This window comes from Phyllobates terribilis, unplaced genomic scaffold (assembly GCF_046119375.1).
Source record: "Phyllobates terribilis strain yellow unplaced genomic scaffold, ASM4611937v1 Scaffold_2__4_contigs__length_985480577, whole genome shotgun sequence".
NCBI lineage: Eukaryota > Metazoa > Chordata > Amphibia > Anura > Dendrobatidae > Phyllobates > Phyllobates terribilis.
In genome coordinates, this window is record NW_027362762.1 from 391765083 (window position 1) to 391778010 (window position 12928).

At 43.8% G+C, this 12928-nt stretch overlaps 1 protein-coding gene across 5 annotated transcripts in view; it reads right to left on the reverse strand.

Annotated features, from left to right (window-relative positions):
* LOC141212093 (ATP-binding cassette sub-family C member 5-like) overlaps positions 1–12928 on the reverse strand; it is a 167697-nt gene that overhangs the window by 106696 nt on the left and 48073 nt on the right. For all 5 annotated transcript variants that reach the window (XR_012281936.1, XM_073664876.1, XM_073664877.1 and 2 more), the window contains 3 exons: positions 2923–3096; positions 2649–2796; positions 1309–1457 (listed from right to left, as the gene is read on the reverse strand). Coding sequence is in view for 4 of the 5 variants with exons in the window: in XM_073664876.1 (XP_073520977.1) it covers positions 1309–1457; positions 2649–2796; positions 2923–3096 (471 nt within the window). In the remaining variant the exon portion in view is untranslated. The remainder of the gene's footprint in view (positions 1–1308; positions 1458–2648; positions 2797–2922; positions 3097–12928) is intronic.

Consider the following 12928-nt stretch of genomic DNA (forward strand, 5'->3'; position numbering starts at 1 on the left):
AAAATACGCAAAATGCTCGGTCGTCATGCGAAATGATGTTTTAGCTTGCTCAAAGAATCATTGTTCTTGGCAGCACATAGTGAGAACTATGTCAGCCAATACACAGAGAAAGATCTATTACTGATCATTCTATGCACATGGGAGGTGCGGTCTACCTGTCTAACCGTGCTATTAAATGACCGTTCATAGGCAAATATGTAGCCAACTGGCAGTCACTAAATGCCACAGATCATTCAGTGTAGTCACATCTTAACACTGCATGATTATCAAGAAAGAATGTTCCAAGGAGTGGTCATTTCCCAATGATTGTCCAGTGTAAACAGACTGCCGATTACCTGATGAACAAGCAAAATGCCTGTTCATCGGGTGAAATTACTGATCTTCTGTGTGCATGGGTGATGCAGTCTGCCTGTCTAATAATGCTATTAAACGACCACCAATCAGCAAATATGAAGCCGATTCCTGGTCATTTAACGTCATAGATCGTTCAGTATAAACCCACCTTTAGAGTTTTAGCTCAGGGATCTTCTGATTTCAGAACTACGTATGAGCTTATAAGACTATAGTGAGGACATTAATCAAAGGACATAAATGTCTATCAGCATAGTGTGTATGATAGAGAGTAACTGTATATGACCACAGCCCTTTTTGGGATATTCTCCTACAGTATTGGGATCCAATAATACTTTCAGTATTTCCAGTATTGCTATACTGCGCATCTTGATTCCATTACTTACCTTCACACAATCGTATGTCCTCTCATGGGAGGTAATCGACTCGATTATGTTAATGACACTCAGCTAGTACTCAAAGCAGAGTTTAAGCCGAGTGTCATTAACATAATCAAGCCATTTATGTGTCACCTTAGTATGATCCGATTCTCTCGCATGTGTGAATTGGAGCACAGGTGAGGAGAAGATGGAGAACTAAATTTCTCCATCTTCTCCATTGTCTGAGTCCGCGGATGTTGGACTGCACTTGGATGTCACCAGAGTGCAGTCGGATGTTTCACACACACCCATAGACTTGAATGGGTGTGTGTGATTCGAACTGTGGAGCCACTCACAGCATGCTGCGATTTTTTTCTTCAGACCGATACAGTCTGTAGAAACAATCGCAGATCTGTACTGCTCCATAGTATAACATTGGTCTGAGTGCTATCCAATAAAACATCGGATAGCACTTTGTTGTGTTATACAGTCATGTGAGTGAGCCCTAATATTAAAAATAGCTCACAGATCCTGATATCGCCAAGATAAAACCATAAGAGGTTGTGGGAGCGTACTGCTATATTAATCTAGTACCTACCTGTGGAGCTGTTAGATCATATCCAAGAGCCATATGCAATGTAAAAGTGCATACACTAGCAACCACCACCACTATGGGAGCTATCCCTGATGTCACACTCTGTATATATCCAGCTTTTTCCAAAAAAGCCCTCTCAGCTCTTCTGATGGCTACAAAATAATAATATATCATCAAACATTACCCTATAGTAAACAATCTTATGTAAATTCTGCGCAATTTTCACTTAAAAGGGTTTTCCACCACTATGATATTGATTGATTATCAATATCAGATCAGTGGGGTTCTGACACCAGGCACCCACACTGATCAAGTTATTATCACCTCCGTTAGTGGCCACAGTGACACACCACCACTCCATCACACTGTGTAGTGGCCGCTGCCCTATACTGTAGGTCAGCTCCCATTCATTTCAATAGAGGCTAAACTGCAGCACCCGGAGCAGACACTAAACAGGGTGTCGGAGCTGAAGTGTTCTGCTTCATACACAGTTTACAGACTGTTGATGCTGGAGATGCTAACAGCTGGTGATTATTAATGATGGACAACCCCTTTAATTTTTAAATCACTTTCATAGATATATTGTGCTCCATTTAAATAGCTATGAACAAATTGTAGTACATGATAGCTGTTGTAAGCGGTGACTAGCAATATATGCTATATTTTATTTTTAAAAATAGATTTCTTTCTGCAAAAAACTTTATTTTATGTTTATCAGGAAAGCCAAACCACTTTGATATATGTGGTATCCAGATGCCCGCATTAACATTGATCTCTAGATAAAAGCTTCAATAAAAGTTGAGCTGGGACAACCCTTAAAAAGTATGGTGAATTAAGCTGACTTTTCCAGAAAACAGTGGGATCTACTTGACCCCTATTAATTACATATTTCTAAAATATCTGAATAACATCATGAAAGTATTTTTTTTTTCTGGAAACCCTTAAATGTATTAATGCTATGTGGGGACTAAACTTGAGTTACATGGTGATAAGTACATGTAGTCTTAGATCAAGGGATGGGTCAGGGAGGGGCGTCATAATACAAGGGCACCGTGCCATACACACCCATACTGTGACTCATCAATTTGTCATTTACTTGTCTCTTTGAAATTGGTGTCTAAATTGATTGCATTTGTGCACTTGTATAAGTCTCTATGTAAAATTGCAATTTTTGATAATCAAGCATCTGTTGGATCCTATAAATGGCAAACTAAACAATTTACACTAAATTTCAGTCTTACCCAAGAAAAAAAATGTGGTCTGATCAAGAATACATAAAATATTCTGAAGAATAACATATTACAATTTGCACATTTCAGCATTGCCTATCAACCAGAACTTACCTTGAATATTTTTCACAAATGTTTTCTCCCACGCATGCATCTTAATAAAGCGGATGCTGGTCAAGATTTCATTCATAACTCGCACCCGTTGATCAGTGATCCCTATGCATTTTTTCCTAAAATATGCTGTGAATTTTGATGCTAGCATCTAAAGACAAAAGAGGATTTTCCATATATTGTAAGTAGCAAATGCAAATCAGTATAATGTAATGAATAGATTAAAACTGGAAATAATATAGAGGCTTATATTTGCTTAGCAGAGGCATAATCTTACCATTAATGGATAAAACAAGAAAAATGCAGCAGAACCCATCAATGCTGTAGGACCCAAAAAGAAGGCAGTGTATAGGAGTCCTACGAGGACGATGACAGGGCTAACAGCCAGCATACAGCCTATGGAGGCGGCTTCATACAAACGATGACCATCACTGCTACTCATGTTAACTAGCTGCAAGTTAAAACACACCATTATATAGTCATATTCTCAAAGATTATTACAATGTATAACTTCTGACTAGCTAAAGTAAATAAAGTATATAATATATACTTTCATTAAAATCCAAACTTCATTATTGTAAATCCATAAACTCGTTACTTACAGGCAGGCAAACATCTCACCAGCAGAATAGCATAACTCATCTGTTTCGAATGATTAGGTTCTTAGTCAAGGTATAAAGTACGACATGCTTCACAACAGTATTTAAAACCATTTAATTAAGCCCCAAACCTTCCCATATGCATGAAGTGAAGGTATCATCAGAAAATTACCTATTATGTAAATCAATTTGTTTTTTTAATTTTTGAAACAAAAAATTCAGATTACTTTGAATTAAAAAAAAAATAGTAATCTTACAATTTTTATACTGGCCACTAGAGCTTTGCAGAAGAAGTTTCAGAAGTCTCATGATCTTCACAGGAAAGATTACACTGACAGATAAAACCTCTATACACAAAATCCACCATTCACAATAGGTGATATCACAGCCGACCCTGCTCCCTTTCCCTTCACAATAATATTTGAACATGTCTTTAGATGCTTCAATACAAATGATATGGTCTGAGTCTGATCATTGCCGCTAATGTACATTTGGATTTCCTGAAACAACATGAAGTATGCGTCCAGAATAGCTTTAGTGACCATTGTGAAAATTGCAAGATATCTATTATTTTTAATAATCTAAAAATAATTGCTGCAAATTAAAAAAAAAAATACGTTTAACATAAAAAACTGATTTAGCATTCACGAATGACATCCTACTCGCTATTAAAAAAAAAAAAAAAAAATACCTTTCAACCTTTGGTAGAGATGACTGAGAATATGGGGACAATATCAGGATTTACCATCAACTTGTGCCAGTCATCACACTGGTTACCCATTCGCTTCAGAATACAATACAAACTTATCTCTCTCACCCACAAAGCTCTCCACAGTTCTGCACCATGCTATATCTCCTCCCTCATCTTTGTCTACCAACCTATCCGTGCTCTCCTTCTACAACTGATCTAAGACTAACATCCTCACTAATCCGAACCTCGCACCTCCGTCTCCAATATTTGTCTCATGCTGTGCCAGTTTTCTGGAATGCACTACCCCAGATGATCCGATTAATACCTAGCCTCCACATTTTTAAGCATGCTTTTTAGACACATCTCTTTAGACAAAGCTATCAGCTCACTTCACTAATCTAACTGTTCCCTTTTCCCTCTTTCTAAATTTTCCTCAGAATCTGGTCCCTCCTACTCATCTGTTTATACATCCTTTATGCACCCAATAGCACTTGGTAACTGCTCCCCGTCACACATAACGAGATCGCTAGAGAGATCGTTAGTACGTCACGGTTTTGGGATCGCTGGAGAGTCGTTTCGTGATCGCTGGGGAGCTGTCAAACATGCAGAACTTCCCAACGATTTTGGCCGCCCCAGCGATCTAACTAACGATCTCGGCGGTTGTTGGGACGCTTTCACACAGCAGCTATTTCAACGATCCACACCTTGATAGGGACTGTACTGTGTCACAAAGGCGTGCATAAAATTACTTTTCCGCGCCCCCTCATCTCCGATTGGTGGACGCTACTGCGTTCTGATTGGGTGGCCTTGGTTTAACATCGCTACTGCGTCTCCGGTCAGATGGGATCGCTACTGCGTCTCCGGTCAGACACGAACACTGGTGTGTGCATTGTTCCTGTACAGATGTATGGATGTCCATGTATTTATATGAATATATATATAGAGATGTAAATGGCCATTTATGTGTATGCATATCTGTATGTTTGAGAGTATGTATGTGTATATATAGTTATCTGTATACATATGTGTATATGAGTGTGTGTATATATTTATGTACTTAAAAATATGTATGAGTACATGGATGAATCTGTTTACATACGAGTACACGAATGTATATGCGTGTATGTATGTATGTATGTATGTATCTTTATATGCATGTGTATACATATGTATATATATATTTATATGGACTGCTTACTGCGGTGACTACTGCTACTACTGAAAGAATGAGAAACCAAGCTTTTGCATAGTAGAACACACAGTTTATTAGACACATCAGTACAGAAATGTCAGTAGTGTAGAAACATGAGTAGTTGCCCACTATAGGTTCTGATGCTGCCAAGGAACAGCACCAGGACTGTTAAAATACTGGCAGTAGTTGTCGCGGCAGGTCTTCGCATCATGGGTGTTTCCGCCATGTCCCACTGGTTGAAGGCCTGCAATTGCAGGATCGTTTGCACGCCATTCTCCGAGCTCCACTTCCCCATTGGCTAGGTCCACAGAGTCCACGAAGCCAGGCGAACAGTACGTAATTGCATCACGTCGACGAAGAAAGTTGTGAAGCGTGCAACAGACCAAAACAGAGTCTATTGATTTAAGCTTCAAGTTAATTGGCGTGTGAAAAACTCTGAAGCGGTTGGCCAGGACAGCATGTCAGAAAACGTGCTGTGTGGGTGTGTGTGCACGAGACCCCTAAAATATCTGCCCATGCAAAAGCATATATATACAGATAGAAGCCAAGCCCCCCTCCCTGAAGAGCAATGATAGCAGATAATTGGTAGATGTCCTATAAATGAATTAAAAATGGAAACTCATTTGAGACCCCAAACAATACCTACCTCGCTAAAGATGTCTGATTTCTTCAAAGTGGAGTCACAGACGGAGAACGCTGGTGGGATCCGAAAAACAAGAATGCAGTAGCGACCACCAATCGGGGACGAGGGGCGCGGAAAAGTCCAATTTATGCACGCCTACGTGTCTCAGTTCTGAATCGCCCACGAGGTTGTTGATAAGGTGTCAAATACAGCGATGCACACTGCCCAGCGGGAGCGCAACGACCCAGGAATGGTCCAGGAAGCTTTGTAACGATCAGCGATCTCACAGCAGGGGCCTGATCGTTGCTACCTGTCAGGCATAACGAGATTGCTAGCGAGATCGCTGTTATGCACACGCCTGGACTGACTGACGTGTGCGTGTTTAGTGATCCCACTGGACCATGAACCGGAGAGTGCCTGGAGAGGCGTAACTACGTATCTACCCGATCCGACCAAGGTCACACGACGGCTAATGACGCCTGTGCACCAGGGAGGAACCGAGCAGAGGGACCAGGTGCTACTCCAGGTCAGACCCCGGGCACGGCTGTTGACCTACACCGGATAATACAGGGACAGGCAGGTTAGGCTGGCAACCCGACTAGTGAGTATAGGCAGGCACGGCTGGCATGCAGACAGGCGGGCACTTGTAAGCACGACTGGGATGCAAGCAGGGGGTACTGGCAAGCACGGCTGGAGTGCCGACAGGGAGTCACTAGCAGGTTGGAGCACAGACTGGATAAGGTCCAGTACAGACTGGGACTCAGGAACAGAACCGCAGATGCGGTAGACGAGCAGAGCGAGGCCGCCGGAGCGATGAACAAGAGCAGAGCAGGGCGAGGCTGCCGGAGCGGTGAACAAGAGCAGAGCAAAGAGAGACTGCCGGAGCGGTGAGCAAGAGCAGGGCAGAGCGAGACCGCTTGGAGCGGTGAGCAAAGGCAGAGCAGAGCGAGGCCACCTGGAGCGGTGAGCAAAGGCAGAGCAGAGCGAGATTTCCTGGAGCGGTGAGCAAAGGCAGAGCAGAGCAAGGCCGCCTGGAGCGGTGAGCAAAGGCAGAGCAGAGCGAGGCCACCTGGAGCGGTGAGCAAAGGCAGAGCAGAGCGAGGCCGCCTGGAGCGGTGAGCAAAGGCAGAGCAGAGCGAGGCCGCCTGGAGCGGTGAGCAAAGGCAGGGCAGAGCGAGAACCGCCGGAGCGGTGAGCAAGGCAGAGCAGGCAGGAACCGCCAGAGCGGTGAGCAAGGCAGAGCAGGCAAGAACCGCCGGAGTGGTGAGCAAGGCAGAGCCGGCAAGAACCGCCGGAGCGGTGAGCAAGGCAGAGCCGGCATGAACCGCCGGAGCGGTGAGCAAGGCAGAGCAGGCAGGAACCGCTGGAGCGGTGAGCAAGGCAGAGCAGGCAAGAACCGCTGGAGCGGTGAGCAAGGCAGAGCAGGCAAGAACCGCCGGAGCGGTGAGCAAGGCAGAGCAGAGGGGGCAGAGCTCTGTTCACACGGAACAGACTGGAAGGGAAAGGCAGGACCAGATACACACAAGATACTTGCAATGAAGTAGCGAGTGGACTCTAAACTCACAAATGGAAGTACAGCGACAACAAGTAGGAGTTAGGTGCAGGTTCAGACTCTGCAGAAAAAGGGAAGGTACGGACATAGAGAAAAACAGGTAACAGGCTAGGAGAGTGTTCAGACAAGAACTGACACTGCAGCGAGATACAGGAGCGGGTCTAGGTATGCGGCCCCTAGAAGGCGGGACGAACAGGCTAGGAGCGTGTTCAGACTGGCCTGGAAATACAGCCTCCAGGAAGGTGGACAGACTGGCAAGAAAACAAAGATAACAGATCTAGGTATGCGGCCCCTAGAAGGCGGGACGAACAGGCTAGTAGCGTGTTCAGACTGGCCTGGAAATACAGCCTCCAGGAAGGCGGACAGACAACAGGCTAGGAGATAGTTCAGACAGGATCTGGCACATTCAGAGTCAAGGAGCACACTGAATGATAGAGTTGCTCAGGCACCAGCTTCCAGGTGAAGCTGGTTTAAATATCCAGTGACTGACAGCAATAGGCTGAGGACACATTAGGGGTGTGCCCACAGCAGCTACAAGAAACAGGAAGTGACCGGGCCGCCGCCCAAAGCAGCCAGAACAGAGGCAAGCAGACAGCATGGAAAGAAGCCAGGCTAGCAGACTGGACTGATGATCAAGTTTGTGATCTTGCATAGTGGGAGATGGTGCCCTATGCAAGAACGCCGCCAGGTATGTTACAATCGCTATTGCGTCACAAAAACCGTGACGTATCAACGATCTCGCTAGCGATCTCGTTATGTGTGACGGGGCCTTGACTGTGCCAAACTGGAATACAAATAAACATTGAGGTGGATGAAGCTGCAGATAATTCCTATTGTGCTCAGGGAGGAGTAAATATATTTCTTATCACAGTCCTGCTTCCAGCTGACTGAAGTATGTGTGATAAAGCTTTTTACAGTTGAGACACAGTTCTTGGGAGCTTTTTGTCTTCAGTCTGCAGCCCGTCCTGACAAGTGACTAGGACAGGCTGCAGTTTGAATTATATCACAGGCTCCAATTTATCTAATTCTCAGGTAACCCCTTTAAAGATATAAAAAGGGAAAATTATGGCTTGCTTTGTTTTATTTTTCTAAGATATTCCAACATATTGCCAAGCTATTGCTAAAATATTGCCAAGCTTCCCATGTGTATGTTAATAGGGGATTATTAAGGATTTCCCGTGAAAGTGTAAAATGAGGTTGATGGAGTAAGTTGGGTAAAGATATATTTGTTGAAAAGGATTGTTCTCCTTGGTAGTCAGTATAAATATAGAAATTAGTTAACCAATTCCCAATTATTACAATGATTGTTGCAAAGTTTGGGATTGAGATGTCAGGAAAATTTAGACCTTTTATTTTTTATTCCCCACAAATGAAGGATTGGAAGAGAAAATATATTTTTTTCCTAGATTTTCGTTTCAACCAGATTGGAAGTGTCTGTAGAATATGTGAGAGGTTGGGAATTTGGATAATTTTTAAAAGATTTGTTCTTCCAAAGTAAATTAAGGATATTTGTTCCATGTGAGGAAGGAGCATTTAGTAATGCAGGAGATGACATTTAAACTACCGTATATTCCGGCGTATACAGACGAGTTTTGAAGACTGAAAAATCTTCTGTCTAGTCTGGGGTCGTCTTATACGCCGGTAATGCTTTTAAACTTTCAGAAATTGACATGCGGGGATACTCTGGGGGTGTTAATAAGCTGCCGTGGCCGTATCCCTGCCATGTCGAAGTTAATATAAGGTGGAGGGAGTTAAAATACGGCGGCGGTAGGTCCAGACAGTCAGCGCTTCTGTGCTGAAACTGACACATCGCTGCGTATTCCCAGCTCCGGACACAGCGCAGGACTTCTGTGCCGACAGCTTTCACTTGTCACAGAAGCGCTGCGCTGTGTCCGGAGCTGGGAAGTTCGCATCGCTTCTGTGACAATATATGAAAAGCCGGCAATTCAGCAGCGGCATAAGCCGGCACCCAACAATTTAGAATAGAAAGAATAGAGCTTCACACATAGATTAGATAGATAGAAACATGTCAGTCACATATATATGAAGTACAGTGACAGTATTGCTTACTGTACTTGTCATTTAGTGTAAAGGATTTATTAAAACAAATAATAGTGTTTTCATGCACCGTCTCTTTAAAAAAGCCGGCCGGCAATTCAGCATCTGTACCCGACAATTTATAACAGACAGAATAGAGCATCACACATAGATTAGATAGATAGAAACATGTCAGTCACATATATATGAAGTACAGTGATAGTGTTGGTTACTGTACTTGTCATTTAGTATTAAAATAAAGGATTTATTATTAAAAAAATTGGCGTGGGGTTCCCCTTAATTTTAGGCTCTAGCGGAGGTTAAGCAGACAGCTGGGGCAGATGTTTGAAGCCTGGGAAGGGGGTAATACCCACGGAGCTTCCCAGGCTACTAATATCAGCCCCCAGCTGAATACCTAGTCTTTACTAGCTATTAAAATGGGGGACCCCCCCAAAAAAATGACGTGGGGTCCCCAGTAATTTAATAGCTAGCAAAGGCTAGGCAGACAGCTGGGGGCTGATATTAATAGCCCAGGAAGGGAGCCATGAATATTGGCCCCCTCCCAGGCTAGAAACACCAGCCGTCAGCCGCCCCAGAAATGGCGCATCCATAGGATGCGCCAATTCTGGCACTTAGCCTCGCTCTTCCACGCTGCCCTGGTGCGGTGGCAGGGGGTAATAGGGTTGGGGTTGATGTCAGCTTATAATGCCAGCTGACATCAAGCCCAGGTTAGTAATGGAGAGGCGTCTATAAGACACCCCCATTACTAACCCCATAGTCAAAGTTAAAAAAAACACAAACACCCAGAATAAAGTCCTTTAATTGAAATAAAGACACAATTCTTTATTGTTCTAAATTAAACCATACTTACCGTCACGCCCATTCCAGCTGAAGCCAACGATCTCCTGCAATAAAAGAAAAATAATAAACCAACCTCATCCTTACCTCTCCATGGTTCCCAGGACAGCTCCAGCTCTGCTACATCGAGATGACAGGCTGGACCGCAGCAGAACGCCGCCATCCAGCCTGTCATCCCGCAGACACTGAGAAGCGCAGGCATGCTTGCGCTCCTCAGTGTCTCGCTGTGACGGCATCCAGATGAGCCGACAATGAACTCAGCTCACCTCCTGGACGTCCGTCACTGACAGCGTGGGAAACTTCTACTGCGCATGCGGGGAGCAGGAGAATTTTCCCACGCTGTCAGTGACGTGCATGAGGTGAGCCGAGTTCATTGGACATGATCTCGGCTCATCTGGATGCCGTCACAGTCAGACACTGAGGAGCACAAGCATGCCTGCGCTTCTCAGTGTCTGCCGCATGGCAAGCTGAACGGCAGCGTTCTGCTGCGGTGCAGCCTGTCATGTGAATGTAGCAGAGCTGGACCGGTCCTGGGAACCATGGAAAGGTAAGGATGAGGTTGCTTTATTATTTTACTTTTATTGCAGGAGATCGTTGGCTTCAGCTGGAATGGGCGTGATGGTAAGTATGGTTTAATTTAGAACATTAAAAAATTGTGTCTTTATTTCAATTAAAGGACTTTATTCTGGGTGTTGTGTTTTTTTTAATTACTTTACTAGAAATTCATGGTGGTCATGTCTAATATTGGCGTGACCCCATGAATTTCGGGCTTAGGGCCAGCTGATAATGCCAAGCTGGCCCTAACCTCTTTATTACCCAGTGAGCCACCGCACCAGGGCCCTGGATGAGTTGGGTACAGCGCCAGAAGATGGCGCTTCTATGAACGCGCCATTTTCCGGGGTGGCTGCGGACTGCAATTTGCAGCGGGGGGGGCCCAGAAAGCTTGGGTCTCCCTGCGCTGCAGATTCCAGCCCCCAGCTGCCTAGTTGTACCTGGCTGGACACAAAAATAGGGCGAAGCCCCACGTCTTTTTTTTTTAATTATTTCATGAAATAATTAAAAAAAAAAGGGCTTCCCTATATTGTTGTGTCCGGCCAGGTACAAATAGGCAGCTGGTGGTTGGGGGCAGCCCGTTCCTGCCTGCTGTACCTGGCTGGACACAAAAATATGGCGAAGCCCACGTCAACATTTTTGGGAAAAATTAATTACAAAATTAATAATAATTTAGGGACTGCATCTTTATTAACCCCTCAATTGTCATTTAGTGTTAAAATAAAGGATTTTTTAAAAAGAAAATTGGCGTGGGATCCACCATCATTATAGTCTCTAGCAGAGGTTAAGCAGACGGCTGGGGCAGATGTTTGAAGTCTGGGAAGGGGGTAATACCCACGGAGCTTCCCAGGCTACTAATATCAGCCCCCAGCTGAATACCTAGCCTTTACTAGCTATTAGAATGGGGGACCCCCCCAAAAAATGACGTGGGGTCCCCCCTATTTTAATATGTTTATGAGTGACAGTTTTCCTGCTATATACCTGCATGTCATAAGAATTTAAATTAAAAAAGGACCATGTTAAATTCAAATCTGTTTTTTTTTAATTTTTACCGGTGTTTGGTATGCGTTGGAAAAGGGGTAGTCTTATACGGTGAATATATCCTAAACTCTATATTTTAACAGGAAAGTAGGGGGGTCGTCTTATACACCAGGTCGTCTTATACGCCGGAATATACGGTATATATTTGAAATAGGTCTCTGGGGAACATAATTCCCTGGTATTTTATAGCTTTAGTTTGCCATTTGATTGGCATCTAATAGTAATAAATAATAATTTTATTTATAGAGTGCCAATATATTCAGCAGCACTGTCATGGTTTCATCATTTACTGTGGCCTAGGAATGCTGTGAAGTGACAGCTCAGCCACCCTATGGGATGTGGAGTATGCTGGACTGTCAGTATTGTGAGTGACAGCCCAATCGTCCAATCTGATGCTGAGGCATGCTGAGTTGTCAGCAATTTGATTGACAGCCCCGCTGCTCAATCTGGCCTAGCCTGCGGCCCTTCCTCCAGGTGCCTCCCGTTCTTGATTAATTGCTAGCTATTTAACTTGCTAATTATGAGCAGACATTTGTCAGCTATTGTTTTAATCTGTCGTGTGTGTGTGTGTGTGTGTGTGTGTGTGTGTGGTTAGCTCTGTGTCTGATTTCTTGATCTTGCTGCTGGACTTTGGATTTGTTGTGACTATTTGTGTGTGTTACATATATCAAACTGAAATAGCTGTTGAAAAAACACCAATTTTTATAAAACAATAAGCTTAAAATTAATAGGGGTGCCCAAACTTTTTCATATAACTGTATATGGTCTTGCCATCATTATGATAAATGGCGCCTTTCAAATAAGCTGCATGATCCGGTCATGAGCCAGTTTATCTCCATGCACTGCTATAAATCTATCAGACTGACTGAGAAGGAGCAGGATGAAGCTGGAGATCTCCTCACCAAGTACAACATGGGTTAAAACATATTTCTTCACATATCACAGCCATGCTACCAGCCGCTGACTGAGGTATGTGTGATACGGCTCTTGCAGTTGAGACACAGATCTCTGGAGCAGTATGTCTTCAGTCTAAAGCGTATTCTGATACAAGACAAGATCCTAGATCAAGGACTCTATGTTTTCACATTATTGGAGAACTCCTTTAACTCTTAATCCACTTCCAGCATGGAAGTGATATT